Source organism: Copadichromis virginalis, linkage group LG13 (assembly GCF_057382275.1).
Source record: "Copadichromis virginalis isolate Kocher_CV1m ecotype Utaka linkage group LG13, C_Virginalis_male_GT1.1, whole genome shotgun sequence".
NCBI classification, from domain to species: Eukaryota; Metazoa; Chordata; class Actinopteri; order Cichliformes; family Cichlidae; genus Copadichromis; species Copadichromis virginalis.
Window position 1 is genome coordinate 26,337,689 of NC_140630.1, and position 20,440 is coordinate 26,358,128.

A 20,440-nucleotide genomic window follows, 5' to 3' on the forward strand; every position below is an offset into this window, starting at 1 on the left:
TGAATGACCGTATTAAGGATATCTGCTTAGAGTGACATCATAGAGAGCCGGGGGAAAAAAAATCTGTCTCAAATTAAGTGTTTAAAGCAGTTTGATACCTCAGCCTCGCAGTGGTTACCCGTATGTTCACTGCACTCATGATTTGAAACTCTGATGATGTTTAGTTTGAGCAGTCACCACTGGAACAGGATAATGGGTCCACTTTAACAAAGCAAATGATATGCAAATGTGGTTTTGTGCCAGAGCACATGCTCTTCATGTTGTAAATAGTTTTTGCCTCTCCATACCGGTATGTGTACACTAGCTTTTGTCACAGGTGCGTTTTTTGTTAAACAAGTCACTCGAATAAATGTGTTTGATACAAGTTCCTACACTGTTTTAAGTGTAATTAGATGCTCAGGCTTGCTTTTTGTTTCTATCTCGCGTTACTTCAAATGAACTAATCACAGGACATGATTTCATTATTCTAGCTTTTACAACTGGGTCCTGTCATCAAGCAGGGTTGTTATACAGCTAATGAAGTCAAGAGGAATCTAAATCATTAGGGATGCTGAACACTAGCTGTACTAGATTACATGTCTCACCTTTTAATTTTACATGATGCAAAATTAATTCATGTTTAAACCCACTGTGAATGGCTCAAATACTGTTTCAGCAATCTGTTTTTATCTCAAAATCAATAAAATCCTTGAGTCTTAGTATTTGTAACACTAATGACAGACGCTTACTGTTGTCGTTTCTTTATCGAATGCAAATTCTGTTTGGAAATAGATTTTTATCTGCTCATCTGCAGGGTTCACACGAGTGTGTCAGTGTGTGTTTGTGTGAGTGAGAAAGGTTCGCCAAGGGGCTTCTAATTCTGCAGTACGGAGGTCTGCGATGAACCACAGGAGGAGGAATCCCTACAGCACAGCTCCCCATGACCAATAAGGAGGGACACCACCCAGCCACATGGGCAAGGCCTCCCCCAAAATAACCTGCCACTATTGCACTGACAAATGTTGCTACTTTTACTGGTGACAGGTTACCGTAGCTGCCCGGCTCCACATTTTCCTGTAAACTTCAAGGTTAATTCTCAGCAAGAAAAGAGGGAAGGCCGAGCAGCTGCCGGTGTCTGAGATTTTCCTGGGTGGCAGGAGCCTGAAGACTGGAATCGGCCCCCTTTCAGCACAGGTGCACTCTGAGGATTTACTAGTCCTTCCACAGGGGCCAGCTGGGTTTATTCTGAAGGTAAAAACACACCAGCCCCTAATTTAATTGTTCATGCATCTCGTTGACGTCTGTTGGCATCAGCCTCAGATGCTGTGTATAGCCTCAGAAACACTGACACTGAGCCTCAGACAAGCTTTAATCTGTTTCTGTTTGGACCATACGTTCCTGTTTAATTCAATGAGCTTAACCTGTGTGGACTGTTGTGTTTAGTCAAGGGGTCTGTTCATGTGTGTCATCTCACTCAGCAGTGCCACACTTATGATAATTATAGTAGTGTTTGTGTAACTTGATTAATGATCAAACTTATGATAGCAAGAGCCCACAGGTGCATTGCTGCTGCTTTTCTTTTCTTTTTTTCTTTTTGTTGATTTCCCTTCAGTAAACTGACCCCTCGCTATTATTAGATATGACTTGGTAGGCTTGGAGCCTGTTTGCAAAGGATAAATGTACACAACAGCTGCAGCTTCAGGTCTGTTGGAAGGGCATCGCTGTCTCTCCTAATTGCACTGATTTGAGTGTCAGTGGCATATGTGTACCCTATCTCATGTCTGCATTCAATAACTTGCTCATGCATGGTGTCAGAAAGCGCTGCAAAATCTAAACCTCATAAAAATGTTGATCTGAGGTGGTCAGGGGGGTAAAAAAGCCTGCCTGTGTCTCTCAGATCTGGTGACAGCACATGAACCTGATACCCTGTCGAGGCTGAATTTAGGCTAAAATAAAAAGCTATTTTTATTACATATCTCTGCTTTTAACCCCGGGCTCTGCATTCATGTTCTGACTGCGTGCCAAATATTTCACAAGGCATTGTTCAAACAAAACTGCAGTAGCGAGAGTTAAAGCTCAGATAATTATCACTGTATAGTTTTTACTGACTCCTTAACACACGACGCAGACAAAAAGCATTGAAACAAGACATCAGCTTCTGAACATAAAGATCTGATAAACCTGTCAGAGACCTAAAGAACCATGAATGATTTCTCAGATTTACTGTTTACTCGCTGGGAATCCAGTTAGTTTCTTGATAAACTGTTAACTCAGTGTCATTAATTAGTGGAAATAGAAAATTCAATAGCTATCACTATCTAACAAAAGTCAAAAGAGAAAGTTAATTTTCATGTTTTGGCATCTTTTGATTGAGATAGAATAGAATAAAATAAAACTGTAAATCAAGGATATACATGTCATATATACTGTTTATTAAACATGGCCAAAGTTACTGAAATAAGTAATCATCATGAGTCCAAACACTCAAGCTTCCAATTGCTTTAAAAGCATTCAGTTTCAGATAGTGGCCAGAGTGCCTGAGATAACCATAAGAATATACTCCTCTCTGACGTCATACTGAGTCACTTGTAGAAAAACAGAGGGTGATGAGGGGCAGCGAATCAGAAAGTTGGATTAAATAAAGAAGGACGGGAGTGAAAATGCCTTGTTTCAAACAGAAGGTGAATTGAGGCGCTATACCGAGGCGCCTTATAAGATCAATGACATGTGAAAAATCCCAAGCTACTCCATTAGTGTCCAAGAATTAAAATATGGAGGAAATGAGCCACTATAATATATGTTTGTCGCAGATTTTAATCAGGACTGGATTTGTTTGTACATAAGGAGTTATTCTGACAACTGAGTGCTGATTGTCAAGCAGCAACTTTTCTAAATGCTTGAAGTCAGCAAATTGATGTTTTGCATTAGTTTGTCCTCAGGAGTTAGATTTCCATCCACAGCTGTTTAAATATTTTCAATCTCAGATCACACAGGATGTGTGATCACACCACTGACTGCATTAGGATAGAAGCTGATCACGTCAAAATGTATTTGTTTGTGACATTTCACTCTGCTGACATTCACTGATTTACATTCATGTGGATCAGCTACACACAAGTGTGCAGGGTGTCTTGTTTCTTTCACGTTTGTTAATGACTTATTTAAGAGGAGGGGGCAGGAAATTATTCTATAAACCTGCAGAGGATCACATTAAGCCCGAAAGCCTACATGAATGTTTTTACTTTCATACTTTTTAAATTAAATCTTGTGTTTATTTTAGCAACATGCAAGAGAACAGCATTGACCAGCCACCGTCGCTGTCTCAGCTCTTAAGGGAGAGTTACCTGGCAGAAGCCACAGCCCAGCAGCGCCACAGCGAGATGAGCCGCTCAGACGCTTCGTCCTCTCGCATTCAGATCTACGGGTCACTCAAAGGCAAGGCGGAGGACACTATTGGCCACAGTGACCCCCAGTTTCCAGACCTTTCAGCCTTCCTCAGCCAGGAGGAACTGGATAAGAGCGTGAACCTGGCCCGCCAGGCCATCGGACACGAGCCTCGTGAGGAGAGGGCAGAGGTCAAAGCCTCTGTCACGCCATCTACCCCGTCCAGAATCTCCTCACCCTCAGTTTCTTCATCCACACCCAGTTCTGTTCCCATCTCTAACCCCTCTAATGCTCCTTCTGCTTCCCCCTCAACTGTGCCCCTCACTCAGCCGGAAAATTTCACATCTGACAGAAAGATGCACAAAGCATCCACACGGCAGGACAATGTGATCAGGAGCAGCAGGGACTTTGGTGAAGGATTCCAAGACTATAACAGGTCAGCAAGAAATGCCCCTTACGGTGTGGAGACCCAGTCCAAGAAGGAGTTCCTCAATAAGGCAGCTGACTTCATTGAGGAGCTGTCCTCTCTGTTCAAGGCCAACAGCTCCAAACGGATACGCCCGAGAGCCTGCAAAGCCCACAGGAGCAGGATCCCAAACAAGAGCCAGAACGATGGGACAACTTATCCCCTCGTCGCTGACAACCGGGAGCGCGCAGTCATGTCCATGGAGGTGGAGAAGGAGACACCCAGCCCTCCCGTTACACACCAACCAGTTGCCCAGCTGGGTTCTGAGACAGGACATGTGGAGTTTCAGGACTGCTCGATTACTGAGGAGCACCAGTGTGACTCTGTGCTCCAGGAGGCGGAGGAAGAGCCTCAAAGCTTTGCCTTAACAGAAACTCCATATCCAGCAGAGCCTGTGTGTGAACCGCCTCGCTTCATCCAGAAACTGAAAAGCAGGGAGGTTTCTGAGGGCACCAAGGTCCGGTTGGACTGCATTGTTAGAGGACTCCCTCTGCCTGAAGTCCGGTAAGATCATAAGTCATCATTAAGTTATTCTTTGTTTTGCAGGACACAATATCTGTTTCAGACTCTACACATTTTTTTCAAATGCAGTGTTTGTAAAAGCTCAATGTGCTGTTGGTTTTCCTCAACAGAAGCATCCCAGTGGACTTTTAGCAGCACACACAAGGGTCTAATTCAGCTGAAAGATTTTGTTTGAGTAGTGAGTACATAGCATGAGAACACAAGTGATACAATGTTACTTTGTACTTCTTCTTCTTCACTACTGTTCAGCAGCAAATATCAAACTTTCTACTCCACTACATTTATTTTGCAGCATTAGGTTAGTGATTTTGCATTTGGTACATAAAAATATATCTTAAGCTTTTACTGCACAATATAATGATTTTTAAAAATGTAACCATGTTTAAGTATTGCAACAGACATTTATTACAAAGGTAAAAGTTTGGGGGGGGGGGGGGGGGGGGTTCTGCGGGCCTAATCCTCTTCAGCTAGCCTTCATTTATATGGAGAAAAGCTACTTTCGGCTGTTCCTTCTCCACAAGGGGTCATCATGGTGAAGGAAATACACTTTAATATGTTATTTTTTAAATATATATATTTTATTTGGTAGATAAAATAATGAATTAATGGTATGCCCATGCTTTTTAAACACTGCACACAGTTATACATATGCATACTAGAGTCCAGCACCTGATAATATTAACATTTCATACATGTATTGGCACCTATGTATGTAACAATGAAATGTCCTGATCAGCATGTATAACTCTGTATTCTTTGCTGATCAAATGCAAAAGATGAAAACGGTCTTTTCTGATGTGATTTATATATTTATTTTAAAAGACATATTTTGGTTACCTGTCGTCAGAGCCCGTCTCTAAATTACAAAGTCATTTAGGTTGTAACTCTGGATGAATGGCGCAGAGGTTTATTCGGAGATGCAGACAGAAGTGACATGTGATGACGGCCGACAGCTGATTCTGAACCATACGAGTGAGCGTTTGTGTCGATTTATGTGTCGTCGGGGGAGTAAATGATAACCGCACGAGGCATTCTCCTTTTAAGATGAGCAGTCATACAAATTATAAATCATTAAAAACTACACTGAAAATAAAAAGGCTAGAATTTAAGAACAATTTACACCTTTTACCACATTCAGTTAAAGGCCTCCTGTAACAAAAGTTTAGACATTTTTAAAGAGGCGTCATAATAATAATTGCCACGTGGTGTTTTCATGGCTGTTTTGTTTGATCTGTTTTATGTGAATCGTATGTGAGCAGCTTTAACCCGCTGAGGTGTCGGACTATAGGGGGCATGGGCTTGTTAGCCCCGCTGCACATTGTTGAGCCACTACCTTATACTTGTCCAGGGAGAATGTAGCTCTCAGCCATTTTTAGACTGGGCTGGAAATGTGAGCTGCAGTCGTGTCTGATAATGGAACTGAGCTCTTGACAGAAGTGTGAAGACTTTGGTAAGATGATTTACAGTTTCTCCCGAGTGGATAATTTTATATGTTTTGTTGTGTGTGCCCCAGTGTCTCACAGATGTACATTTCTGAAGATCTGAGGTGTGTTTTAACAGTTTCTACTTACAAGTCTACTTTCTGTGTTAACACAGAGTTCATTTAATTAAGTGTGTTTTTGTCTGACGTAGCTGTTACCGTGTCTGAATTAAATGAGTCAAAATGGAGTTGTGAGGCTTATATTTTCCATCTGTTTTCAGTGGTGTGCTCTCTCTGATATGTCAGGTTGTAGCATTGTGTGCATCCTGAGTCTATGTTTAGCTTTGTGCGTATGTGGTTACGTCAGCCAGTCAGAGACCCCGGGGTTCATGAGGGAATCTCCTCTCTCGTTCTGATCTTCAGAGGGAAAATATCCCAGACAGGTGCAGAAAGCAAGGGTCTTTGGCCCACAGACAAGCCACCTCCTCTGCCACTCATGCTTTCAATTTAGACTCTTACTCACTGAGAGTGACAAAGCTCTGCTCAGACAGGACACAGGCAGTACACATTCCAGCCCGTCCTGCATTCGAGAATCAGGAACATCCCTTTAGCGCTGGTTTGTGTTTTCGCCCTCTGGAAATCTTCAGCTACAGCGGCAGGGGACATCAGAGCCTGCATACTGAACAGAAAAAGCGAAGCAGATGATCCATAATCTCAGCGTAATCGCTATGATATGAATTAGGACTATGTGGTGACGCGTTTCCAGAGAGCAACACATCAGCTCCCCATTCCTCTTTGTTTATTGGCTCGATTTTATAAAGCATCAGTGCCTCATCTCCTCAAAATAGATGTACGCTGACACAGAGGCTGCTGCATATGTTGCTGGCCAGCAGGGGAAGAAGTTAGAGGAAGAAGTTATTATAGTTTTACAATGACAAAAAAATAGACTGTTGCCAAGTACAGCTCCTGTCTACTCGTGCTCTAAGAAGGCTGTGCAGTACTAGTTGTGCTGGAAGGGTTTTCTGCCATTTTTTTTAAGTTTTACATTTGTTAAAATAAATTTTTTTGCTATTAATAACATAACATTTTAAACTGCAGTACTGATGATTGGCTTTAGGACTCAGACCTGCTGTAAGCTCCCTTGCATCTAAACACCTCTCTCATCAAGTCATAAACAAATTTTAAAAAAAAATCATATTTGGTTGCGTTTCATTATTTTAACTCGTTGACGTTAAAGTAAATGATGCTAACTGTTTTGTGCTCCTTGTCATGACAACATCAGCAGTGAATAGAAACAGCGTTTGAAGTGGCACGGCAAGCTGCTGCTTCTTCTCTTACAGGGAAAAGGATTGGGCATGCTCGTCAAAACATTTCCCTCCAGGCCTGCGCAACTCTGCTGAATGCTACCGAGCCAGAAACACAACTAGGGAAGTGGGAAAGAGGCCAGGCTGGTAGAAACAGTGTCAGCAGGTTAATAAAAAAGAAATCAAACTAAACTGCGTTTAAAACAAAAATGAACATGACTATAATGGAAACAGATGTTTTTACTTCTACTAGAAAAAAAATCAAGTTAAAGAAAAATCTGAATAAACAGAGAAACGCACCAAATTTAAAGCTCGCTGGGATTGTCCTGTAATGATTGGCTTTGTTGGCAAAAAAGAAACAAAAGAAAACTGTCACGGAGATGGAAGAAACTCACCGCTGATCAGTTTACCTTGTTTGTCTTCGATAGGTGGTTCTGTGAGGGAAAGGAGCTGGAGAACAGCCCTGACATTCAAATCATCACCAGTGGTGAGCAGCACTCTCTGATTATTGCAGAGGCATTCGAGGAGGATACCGGGCGCTACTCGTGCTTTGCGTCTAACTGCTACGGTACCGACTCCACGTCAGCTGAGATCTACGTAGAAGGTGATCGCTTCTTTCCTCCTTTTTGACACCTTAATATACCGCACTTCAACTTCTTTATTGATACACACCTTCCTGTTCAATGTCACAGGTGCCTCATCTTCCGATTCTGATGTGGAACCGCACTTTGAACATGTAGCCCAGTGAGTTCCTGCCCCGTTGTCGTTATCGTCACCCACCAACAAGAGTTATCAACACTAAACGAAACAAACACTTCTTTCTTTTGTGATTTTTAAAGGCTGCAGAGAAACCAACCAAAGTCATCCCCATCTTTACCGTCATCTGTAAATGAAACCTTCCCTCCAGAGGAGGAGGAGGAGAGCGTGTCATCCCAGACTGCAGCGGCCCCCGAGGAACAACCAGAGGAGCAGCTCTCGCCTCCAGTGGCTGCTCAAACAGCATCTGAACCTCTTCTACCAATCCGGACATCTGCTGCTATACTTCCAGTCTCAGAGTTATCAGAAGAATCTGTGGCATCAGCAGCACATCCTGCTCAGGAGGAAACATCTGTGCTGTCTGTGCAGGTGTTTCCTGTTTCAACAGGTGATTCAGAACTTAGAGAAGCCCAAGGGGCGTCAGCATCTGTCCCAGTCATATCTACTCCACAGCTGCAACACACGGCTTCAACAACAGCTACGTCACAGCCTTTAAACTCTGTAGTGCCTGTCCTGTCACCTCCAGCACAAACACCCCAGGCTGAGGTAGAATACCTCAAAGGTTTTCCTTTCACTACATATTCTTTATTTTAGTTTAAGTTTATATAATTTGATCCATCCCCCCCTTTTTTTGGACTTTTTTTCCATCTTCAGAGTCCAACTCCCAACCACAGCTCTCCACAAGGATTAAACGGGCAACCCATTATGGCTGCCCCTGTCTTCACGAAGGTAACTTTTCTCTCAGAACGAGGCTGCTCTGTACAATACTGCTTGTTAAGGGATTTAACTTGAAGCTGGTTTTGTTCCATCAGAGCCTACAGGACCTCATTGCATCAGAAGGCCAGCTGGTGGTGCTAGAGTGTCGTGTGAAAGGGGTGCCGTCACCTCGAGTGGACTGGTACAGAGAAGGAAAAATCATGGAGGACTCGCCTGATTTCAGGATCCTGCAGAAAAGTAAGTTCTTTGCAAAAATCTCAAGTTTCTCCATATTTCTTTAGATTTTTCTGGGAAAATGGGAAATAGATACAGTAATTTACTGAAACATGCAAATATATATGGAAACAAACTATGTAAAGAAAAACAGAGGGGTCACTTTTTGTTCTGCTCTGTGTCAAGATGATCCCACAATATTGATTTTGAGGCTCTGGGGAGGCCGATCCATGACTGATTTTTCTAGCCAGGTGTGTTTTTACTACATTGGCAGTGTGTTTAGGATTTTTGTCATGCTGAAAAATGAAGCCCATCAGAGGATTTCCAGAAGATTGCAGGGTGCATCAGGCTCTGTCGGTGCTTTTTAGCATTTGTAGTTTCATCAGTTTTGACAGGCTCTCCAACACCACTGACTGAGATACAGCTGCAAACTATGACAGAGCGTTGGTCGTGTTTTACAGATGGCTGTAGACAATCACTCTTGTACTTCAAGATGTCCTCCACATAATTTGGCAAAGATTTGACTTTCAAATTTGAATCCATCACTCCATAATACCCGTTGTCACAAATTTTCACACCAGTTCTTGTGTAATCTGGCATACCTCAGCCTGTTTCCCTTCCTTGAAAATGGATTCTTGATAATAGATGGATCAAGAGCCAAATGTATTTCTCAGGTCTTATGTCAGGACTTTCTGACTTTCCCATCCCATTCAGGAGCTTTACATAGTTGGGGGGTTTTTTTTCAATTCTTTTATCCTCTACATGTCTAGGTTCCTCAAATTTTCAAGAACGTAATGCATACAATGCCAAGTCATTTCAAGTTTTCGACTTCTAGCTTTTTGGAAATCACTTTGTTGGTTTTAAAATTGATTACTTGCTAAGTTACATGTGGACACAAAACTGGTTCATCCCTCGAGTTAGCTACCTTTTTATGCTTGAATGATTCATAGGTCAGCGTTAAACGACTTTACAAACCTAAAAAACTGTTTTGACTTCTTCTACAAGGACTGAACTGAAAATGAATGAATACGTAGCCAATGTCCAAAGAAAAAATTGAAATACCTTCAGAAAGCCTGGAGAAGTATTGCTTAAGATTACTTACAAGAATATTACAAGAATGTCTGCCTCTTTAGAAACAAAATATAAAGAAATGAGGGGTGAGTCGAGACATTTGCACAGTACTGTATTAAAAAATTGTCCAAGGGTTAATTTCATAAGCTCCAGGTCCTAAATCTTTATATTGCATTAACAGATTTTAAAGCTCAGATTGTGTATACGTGTATACATCTCTGCATGTGGAATTCACCATCATGAGTATTTAAATATTTTGGAAATGATTGCTAATAATGAGTCTCCAAAAAATTCATTAACAATAACATGAGCTTCTCCCCCCTGGTTTCATAATGATTTTGATACTTGCTTCTATTTCAGAGCCCAGATCTCCAGCTGATTCAGGTACATATTTCATTCAGTCTGTCAAAAATACAAGTGTTGACTGCACCATAGCAGCTGCCTGCCTGTATACGATGCTGCAGTGTGTACATATTCCTCTGTTGAAGTGTTTATAGTCCTTGGCTCAAGCTCCTGCTCTTCCCCTCTACATAAGCCAGGGCTGCTTTTCCTTGAATCTGGACCATATAAGGTAGCCTCCCATCCTGTGTCAAATCACCGTTGCAGATCACTTCAAACAGCCTTAGCTGCACGTAGATTCTCACTGCTGAAACAAGAGTCATGTATCTTTCTTTTCTGCACTTAAACACTTTGAGAAATCGCTGGGGTGCAGCTATAGAATATCCGACTTGATTGCATGCCACGTTTTTTCTCTTTACCTCTAGAGGAAATATGCACTTTGGTCATTGCTGAGGTCTTTCCTGAAGATTCGGGGGTGTTCACATGTACAGCAAACAACAAGTATGGAACCGTATCTAGCAGTGCTGCACTCAGGGTCAAAGGTAACACCTCTCTTTGGCTTTAAAAGTCAACAGCTTTCACATTTCTATCCTTATTGAAATTTCTGTATGTGTGTTGCTGGTTCTCCTCAGGCAATGGCAGCAACAGCAACCATGTGAGGTCTTCAAGCAGTTTAATAGTGGAGCCAAGTCAAGTTCAAGAACTTTCCCCATCAGCTCCTGCTGTAAAACCTCAACCAGAGGTTGTTATAACCAGCAGCATTAAGCCGCACTCCAGCACCATTCGTCTTGACCCACTCGTCTCTAGCACCTTACGCCTGGACCCCTTAAACACTAGCAGCCTTCGTCTAGACCCTCACAACTCTAGCATGTTGCGTCCCGACCCCCTCCGCACCAGCCTGCTCAATCTGGAGCCCTCCAGCCTGAGCAGCAGCTCCTGCTTGAACTCTCACAGCACCAGCACCCCAAATTTAGATCCTCTCTCACACAAGGACCTTCTAGGATCCAGTGGAGCACATGGTGCCAGAAAAATTTTCTCATATCCGAAATCCTTTACTTCTCCATCTGCAGCTGAGACTTCAGCACAGCAGGAGTTGTCCAGATCTTCAGCGACATCTCCTGACATCAGTTCCAAAGTTAAGGGGACCCCAGCCCATCAGAACGGGAGCCCTGTTGTGGTTCCCTTACCTGATCCTCCACCCAACTCCTGCCTAAAGACAGGCAACCTTACAAACCACAAAGACTCACGAACCAACTCCAGAGCAGGCCGACGTGTGCACTTCAAACTGCCTGAGGATGACGAGGGTGAACAAAGTGACACATCTAGTCCCTTTGATGAAGACATCACTGAGGCATCACTCAGCAAAGAACCACCACCAGTGCTGGCTAAGCCTAAACTGTGAGTAGAGCAAAAAGAAAGCAACAACACGTTGCTGAATTTTGAAAAAGTGCGTTGTTGGCAACAGTACAACATGATGAAAAAAAACATGCGCTCAGATGGAGATTTTGTTCATTATTTACCCAAATTCGGTCAAACTTTGAAGTCTGTGTTGAAGTGTGTTTGATGGGCTGTATTATGAAATGAAGAGGTGGGTGGTTCCTCCTCCACTCGCTCAGATAGCAGCTCTAATCCTTTCAGTTCATAAATGAATGCATTCGGACTTCAAATGTGGACCTTCAGACTTTCTAAGACAAAGGATGGCGTTTTCTATTTGTAAGTTTGCTTCTGTGCATTTATGTTGATCGGTTACTTCTAATAATGCTGTAAATCACATCCTGTTCTATGATTTAGCTTTTCTTTTTCTTCACAGGCTAAAACACAGATAAACATGACAAATAATTTATTGTGAGCCAATTTGCAGTCATTTCATGGTTACAAAAGAGGCAAACATTTTGTTTTCACTGAAAGCTCAGTGTATCTAAAGCTCGGTCTGTGTTGTTTATGGGCTGCTTGTTGGTAGTCCATAAAAGGGCAGAGTATTCTGCTGGATGCTGGATGCACTGAGCCTCTCTCGTCTTCACCATGTATAGTTTTGGTTCTTTGATTTTGTGTCTGTTTGATCAACAGGGACCCAGCTCAGCTCCAGATCCTGCACAACCAGGTCCTCATGGAGCAGCAGCAGGAGACTGAACCAGAAACGCAAACCCCCATCCAGCCTCAGTCTCACCCACCGTACCAGACCCAAATCCAGCCCGGAGTCCAGACCTCCCCTGAAGCTCCACTGTGGTCTCCAAGAATACCGCATGTGCCACCTTTACATACTACATCAGCCCTTCAGCAAACCCCCCACTCCGCACCTCCAGTGACCACCACCCCACATGCGCCAGGATCAACGTCTGCTGCAGCACTCAACACCACCTTTTCACCTTTTCTTAACACTTCCCAAGCTTCCCTTTTGAGCTCTCCTCCTTCACTTCCACAGCATATGAAATCCTCACTGGTGACCTCCCCTCCACCTGCCCCACAGCTAAACTCCGCCCCTTCTCTCAGTACAGCACCTGTAACCCAGATGAACACCATCCATGCCTCCCATATTAACCTGTCCCCTGCATCTTTTGCCAAAACTGCACCCACAGCCCAGTTTTGCTCTCCGCCTGCACCAAAGCTCAACACGGTTTCTACAGATTCGACCCCGGCCTTGCAGCAGATCACGTCCCCGGCTCCTCTTCTAAGAAGCACCCACGCCTCCCTCATGAATCTCACACCTACCTCACACTCCTTCAACTACATCCGACCTAAAGAGTTTGTAACCGCTCAGACCCTCTCACCGGTCAGGAGTCCTTCCCCAACAGAGTCACCAGTACCACTATTACACGAGCTGGCTGCTGAGCTCAACTCCTCCACGGCTAGCTCCCCTACTCTCCTCCCACCCCTCTCCCCACCACCCAGGATTTTCCCCACAAGGGTGCTCAAGTCTCCCACCAGCCCATCGTCTCTCGTATCCTCGCCTACACCGGGGTCAGTGCATAGCTTGTTCGTCCTAAGAGCCCAGTCACCCCCTCAGGCTTCTTCTCCCACCTCCAGCAGCTCCACCCCGAGTCCCATCCAAAACCCCGTCGCCTTCCTCAGCTCCGTCCTGCCATCCCTGACCCCGAGCCAGCCCACCAACTCAATGGGCCTGCCCAAGGGAGCTCCGTTAGGGTATGCCGTGTCTGACAAACGACTGCTAATGCAAATGTGACTGTCACACGTTCTGCCATGTGTTCTGTTTTTTGCCCTCTGTTTACTCAGGCTTCAAAAGAAGGCACTGAAGATCCGCCCTCCGTCAGCTGAAGCCATCCGCGAGAGCAGAGAAATTATCCTCCTCGACATCGAGAAGAAGCTTCGAGTTAAAGACGACACTCCACATTTTGTACATCAGCAGGTACTAGGTGGTCTCTGTGGCTTGCCTGCCTATTTTGTACTGATGAAGTGGTGAAGAAAATAGAACGGCGCATCAGCAAAAAGATTTTTCTTAGCCCAACAGGTGAATCCGGTGGTTTCTCTCGCCTCCACTGGATCACCCGCTCATCGGTTTAAAATATTAGTATGTGATCAATAATTGCAATAGAGTTTTTAATACTTTTAAAGATCATATTTTATCGAGTATTAACCAGTGACTGTGCTGCATTCTCACATCTTGTTGATGGAGACATTTATACGAAACCTCATTTCCAAAAAAACAACAATTGTGATGCAGCGTAAAATGCAAATGTAGCTAATCCGCTGATCATTAAACCCTTTATTTAAGACGACACATCAAATGTTTAAACTTTCAAATACTGTTATACATCGTCCCTTTTTAAATGAAATAAAGGGTTTACATGATTTTTGAAGGATTACATTGTGTTTTTATTGCACAGCATTCCAGTGTTTTTGGAAATGATGAATACAGAGCAGTGCCTCCCCCAGTCATTAACTGTCATTCATCTTCTGGTGTCAGTGTAGCCTAACAACCTCTGCATGCTAATAATAACAGCTTGTGCGTTATTCCATCACTCTGTGTTTGTATGTAGGGTTTGTGTGTCTTTGGTGTTCTTCATCCATCCCTGTCCTTTCATAGAAGCTGAGTAATGAGGGGAAAACAGCGAGCAGGCCCCTTGGACCAAACACTGCCGCTACTGTCATTAACTATGATGAGGTACACGGACCCGACCCAAGCACTGCTTTGCTCGAGGCTGTATGGGTTATACTTCTGTTTCAGACACAACTTAGGATACTGTCATCTACAGGAGTGCACATAAGTGGTCCGCAGATGTCAAAATAAAAGACGCGCTCCAGATAAGAAGTTGCAACGCGCGTTTGCGTACATAAGATTTTCTGAAGGAGGACAGACATTTGTTTAGAACTCTTAAAGATGTCAAAGAAGCAAGCTCCTTCAAGCAATTTTTTTGGTTTTCCTCCACCTCCAAAGAAATGTCAGAAGGAGTCCGAACCACAAAAGAAGCACGTATTCTCGGACAAGTGGTTGCAGGAGGTGAGCTGGCTTCAAACAAATGATGAACGCACAGAGATTTGATGCAGAATATGCCGTGAAAATCCCACTCTAGTGGACAAAACAGTGCCTTTTATATGTATGCAAACGCACGTTGCAACTTCTTATCTGGTGCGAATCTTTTATTTTGACAGCGCATGCGCACCTGCGGCCCACTTATGTGCACCCCTGGTCATCTACTTATCTAGTTTCCTTAATATCTCTAATCCAGCATTCACGCTTATGTTAACTAATACAGCGCACAACCTGCACGAATGATGGTGATGAGAATAATAATAATAATCCAATTAAAGGGGTTCAAATTCAAAAAAGATTCAAAATATTGTTTTCCTATTTTGGAAAACTATATTTTGCAGCCTTTTCTTCATGAGTTAAAAAAATTCCTTCCTCTCAGTGTTTCCTCAGTAACACTTCTACTTTTAAAAACATACATATTACCATGAAATTTCACACACCTCATCTTCCTCTGTTCTCTGTTTTACCCTCAGTTTTTGTGATTAGGTTAGATAAGCCTTTTTATTTAGCTTAGGTGTTGTTGTTTTTTTTGTTTTTTTTAACCTGGTGCTCCCAGATGCTGCTGTGTGGTCTTTCAACAACTGGTTTAAAGTCTGCATCTTTTTTTATTATGAGGTTTGAGTTTTGAGATGCACGTTGTCTCATGTTGCCGATTACTGCAAACCTCTCTTATCTCCCTGAGTTGTGGTTTCTGTGTATCAGGTGTGCATGTTACTGTAGCCATTTATTGTCAGGCCAGTCTGTGTGAGCAAACAGGGGACACGGTCCATGCAGCAGTATGACTGTTGTAACTATATTTATGTCGTGCTTCTCCTCCACTAGGAGTATAAAGTGTCCAGTTTTGAGCAAAGGTTAATGAGCGAGATCGAGTTCCGCCTGGAGAGGACGCCGGTGGAGGAGTCAGACGACGAGGTGCAGCACGATGATGTTCCCACGGGAAAATGCATTGCACCCATATTTGATAAGAAACTAAAGAACTTCAGGGCTATGGAGGGAGTGCCTGTAACTTTCTCATGTAAAGTAGTGGGAATCCCGGCACCAAAGGTGAGAGGTCAACAGCTAGGCTATGCAAAAGCATCTCTGACTTCGACCTCAGATTTTGTCATTCACACCTGTGGCTCTCATCAGGTTTACTGGTTTAAGGATGGCAAGCAGATCCTGAAGAAGAATGTCCATTGCAAGAAGATAAGAGAGGGGGACGGGACCTGTGCTTTACACATAGAATCCACGACCAGTGACGATGATGGAAACTACACCATCATGGTAGCCAATCCACAGGTGAAACTTCTGACTTATATCCTCTTCATGTTATCAGCACCTTGTTCTAGCTGCTCGAGCTGAGCTGTGATGTGATATTTCACTGATCACCAGGGGCGAATCAGCTGCTCAGGTCATTTAATAGTCCAAACGGGACCTCCCCGAAACCGAATGACACCCATTCATGCTCAGAGGTGAGTGTGCAGGGTGAACAGGCAAATATAGACTATCCTCTCTGATAGTAATATTGGTTTGGTAGCGCTTTATAACTGTAGATCTAAGTCATTCTGTGTAGCATTTGAAAGGAACATATAAACCTTTCAGAAATATTCCTATAAAAGTAAACATAGTGTTATTGATATTCTGGGATCTATTCTTAGTGGCCATTTACAAAACCAAGTGGATTCATGTGTGTGTTTCCTATAACATGCTGTGATCGCCTCCACGTTTTCAGGGTGCGAAACCGCATACAGGAAGTTGAAGGTGAACAAAGTCAGGGGCGCTTTTTTCAACCTCACTTCCTCCAGGCTCCAGGGGACATGATGGCTCATGAGGGAAGACTGTGCAGACTAGACTGTAAGGTAGGCAGGAGATCCCCGTGTGCCACTGAAGCCAGGAAGAATATTGCCTCCCCACACTGTAACACGTTTCTGTTCTCCAGGTGAGCGGCCTACCCAACCCTGAGCTCATGTGGCTGGTCAACGGGAGGCCCGTTTATCCAGACCTTTACCACAAGATGCTGGTGAGAGAGAACGGCGTCCATTCCCTGGTCATTGACCCTCTCACTCAGAAAGACGCCGGCACATACACCTGCATCGCAAGCAATAAAGCAGGGCAGAGCTCCTTCAGTCTGGAGCTGCAGGTTGTGGGTAAGGACCAAATACGATTGGGACTTTTGCTTTTTGACAATCCCAATGTGGACATTTCAATTATACATATTCGTTTTAGAAAAGGAAAGGAAGCACCCACCCCAGTTTGTGGAGAAGCTGCAGAACATGGGGATTCCTGAGGGAGCTCCAGTAAGGCTGGAATGTCGCGTTGTGGGTATGCCTCCTCCGGTCATCTTCTGGAAAAAAGACAATGAGACTATTCCCAGAACTAAAGACCGAATCAGGTTAGTAAGAACTCTGACTCCCTCAGACACGGTTTCAGAGCCGTGGCTTGATTAGAAATGAATTTAGAAGCCTGAGCGGTTAAATTTGGCAACTTTAATTCCAATGTTATACCCGCTTTCCTCTTCTCCTCCTCTCTTAATTTCCTGTCTGTATGTCCAATAAAAAGACACAGCCAAAATCCATATAACAAATTTTAAACTCTTTTGAAATTGAATCAAATTTCTCTATCATCTCTCTACCTCAGCATGACCCAGGACGCCACAGGATATGTGTGTCTCCTTATCCAGCCGACAACAAAAGACGATGCAGGCTGGTACACAGTGTCAGCAAAAAACGAGGCTGGAGTCATTTCATGCACCTGCAGACTTGATATATATGGTAAATATTCTGTACAGCTGAGTAGCTATCACTTTTATTAAGAAATCCACGGCATTTTTGGGTACGTCACTCTGTGTAGTAATGCTAGCTACCACCTTTAGCACAGTGGCATCAGAGCATCCCCGCACCCATGAAGAAAACTCCACGAACAGGAAGTCGATACGCGGCTCTGACAGGCCAGGGGCTCGACATCAAGTCAGTGTTCCCCACGTCGGACACCAGCCCCATCCTGTTCGCCAGCTCCCCACCGGAGGCCACACTGGAGAGCGAAGAACTGTGAGAGCTGGCGCAGGGGGAGGGACCCTCCAAACAGATACTGCGACCTCTCTGAGGAGAGCGATTACCTGAGCAGATTTTGTGTGATGCATTTGAAGTGACTGATTCAGATTAGGACGGCAGAGATTTATTGTGTTAAAGATGCAGCACTGATAGTGGGGGTTTGTCACCATTCCTATTTACTCAAGTTATACAACGAGTGTTTCACCTACAGAAAAAAATAACAGATTTGCAAAGTCTTAGCTCATGAGCCATCAGTGGAGTTCAGTTTCATGCGTGAAGTTTTTGAATGAATCTGATTTATTGTCAACATCATACTTGGCTATGATGGCGAGGTTGCTGAAGATCTGTTCTTAATATTTTGTCCTCTACTAAAGAGTGGTCCTGGCACCATGTATTTGTACTGCAAATCACATATATACCTGTATTGGTAGCAATAGTTTCTTTAAGACTTTACATAGAAAGTAGCTTGTATGTTTTTATTTATAGTATATATTAGACGTTTGAATGTGCCATTTAGATCGGTGTATTTAAATGGCTCTAGGAGGGTGGGGTGCTTCCTTCAGGTTCATCACATTTTGCATCACGTTTTTCATGTGCATGTTTGCCTACGGCTGATGAAGACTATGAAATAACTAAAGAAACACGCAGGCTCTTCTCATAGTCATTATACAGCCATGTTCAGCGCTCACCGGTGCCTTGATTTCAGGTGAGATAATCGATCTGCTTAAAAGCAAACTAAAGTTCAAGAAGTGTTTCCCAGAGGAATGAGTCTGAAAACGACTGAAAATGCGTCACTGACATATACAACAAAAGCAGCCATTACTACTGAGCATTCAAGTAAAAACAAGACTGCAGGCACACATTCAGCTAATGTAAAATTGCACATTGTAAAATAGTTTTCTCCTTCTCAGAATGAAGTTATATTTATTCAAATGGGTGACGTGTTTGCTTTGCTGGAACAGCTTCAACAGCACCTAAAAAACATCTTCTCCATTTCCTTCTCGGGTCTGTTTGATTACAGTTCATTTAAATATTTTCATCTAAGAGGGCTTTAAAATCCACTTTTATTTTTTTTTGCTTTCACGATTATGAGCCTGTTTTGACTCTGCTCTAATTGGAGTCCTATTAGCTTAAACTGATGCCAAATACAAGGCAAATGGGAAAGCTCAGAAGCCAATTAAGCATTGCTAATCAGTCCAATTATAGAGGATGAGAGTTCAAACAGGCATAAAATTATGTTCACCTTACGTGACCCAATTATACTCGCTGCCTCATCTGACCAGCTGCCAGGCCTACTTGTTAACTGGGTGCTGTGTGTGGGTGGGTGTTGTAAAGCAGTAAACAATCAAGTGTTTTGTGGGTTTTTTGTTTGTTTGTTTTTTTATTCTTAGATTTTTTTTTAAGCTGCATTCGTTACACTTACAGCTCATTTCGTGATGAATATTGCCGTGATGTTTTTTAAAATACGTTAAACCTGATAATTGTTACTGTCTTCATTGCACTGTAACATCAATGTGCCGAACACAGTTTTGTAAGTAACTGTCACAAAATACATTTGATAAGCGCTCACATGTGTTTGAGGAGAAGTTTAGCACACAAAGCATTTCCTCTGAAAGCAAGTGTAATCTTATTTAAGCTGCTTGTTTAAGGTAAGGTGGATCCTGATGATAATGAGATTTATTAACTCAATGTAGATTAAACCTGGTCTTACACTTTCGCTTGCACTAAAGCATACGCTTTCTTCCCTAATCTCTATTTCTCCATGAGGAGATCTGGATTTTTGAGGGTGCATGATTCTCTCAGAGCAAACCAATCACTCCTCAGATGTGACATATGGCTTTTGACAGAGGGGCATGGCTGAGCCATCGGTGCTCCAACAAGCCAATCGTATGAGGGGCTGCAAAAAAAGAAAAGGGTGGAAGGCACGTAAGGGCAGGGCAACGTCGAGACGAGCCCCTCAGACAAGACAAGCAGCAGCTGGCAAACTGCATCAATCTGTAATCAATTAACCAACTGGTAGATGGGATTACATGCCTAACTGCACAGCTAACCAGTCCATCCCAAAATGACCAGACAGCATCAGCTTGTGTGCTTGACCCAATACCAGAGACCGGCATTATGCTCGGGCTCCAACAGTGATTAATCATTCATAACCTGCCTCTACACCCAAGCTTTGAGCCTGTCAATACACAGTGGCAGGAGCTGCATGTCCTTCCTGACAAAGAATGACAACAGGAAAGAAAACTCAACAAAACACAGCAGAAGCAGCAGTTAAAGAAAAAGAGTTATCATGTAAAAGAGCTGAATTGTAAACAAAAGTGAGTCCCTTTTTTTAAGAATACAATCTTATTATGTAAATTAGAGGTGTCAAACATAAGGCCCAGGGGCCAGAAGAAGCCCAGCAATGACTCCAATCAGGCCCTCTGGGCAACTTTGGAAATTGTGAAAGAGGGTGTAGATTTTTAACTTTTAACTGTATTTTCATGTTTTACTGCATTTCCTATTGATAAAGACCTCAACTGGTATTCAATAATGAACTGAAATAGTTAAGTAACAGAAAAGTTCCTGTTTTCTACTATGTACTGTAAAAATTTCTGTTTGTTAGTTGTTGTTTTTTCTCCATGGTAAAAAAAAAAAGCAAAAAGAAAATAAATACAATACAAATGAGATCTACTGTTGCACTTATTTTTCATATATTCAGACATATGAGTGATTAAATGTTTATTTAAATGTCTTTACACTGACCCACTT

The 20,440-nt window shown here is 43.0% G+C and overlaps 1 protein-coding gene across 2 annotated transcripts; it reads left to right on the forward strand.

Moving 5' to 3' along the window:
- The first annotated feature begins 872 nt into the window (after window positions 1-872).
- On the forward strand, window positions 873-20,358 carry mypn (myopalladin). Of its 2 annotated transcripts, XM_085478244.1 has the most exons (21): window positions 873-1,230; window positions 3,260-4,333; window positions 7,504-7,679; window positions 7,768-7,819; window positions 7,915-8,377; window positions 8,486-8,560; window positions 8,644-8,785; window positions 10,193-10,216; window positions 10,597-10,713; window positions 10,804-11,569; window positions 12,239-13,312; window positions 13,403-13,535; window positions 14,214-14,291; window positions 15,483-15,704; window positions 15,789-15,938; window positions 16,032-16,111; window positions 16,372-16,498; window positions 16,579-16,786; window positions 16,866-17,031; window positions 17,277-17,410; window positions 17,512-20,358. In XM_085478244.1, the coding sequence occupies exons 2-21, from the start codon at window positions 3,264-3,266 to the stop codon at window positions 17,688-17,690; spliced, it is 5,436 nt and encodes a 1,811-aa protein (XP_085334370.1). In that variant the 5' UTR covers window positions 873-1,230; window positions 3,260-3,263; the 3' UTR covers window positions 17,691-20,358. The 2 variants fall into 2 exon arrangements, with proteins under 2 accessions (XP_085334370.1, XP_085334371.1); XM_085478245.1 differs by lacking the exon at window positions 14,214-14,291.
- The last annotated feature ends 82 nt before the right edge of the window (window positions 20,359-20,440 follow it).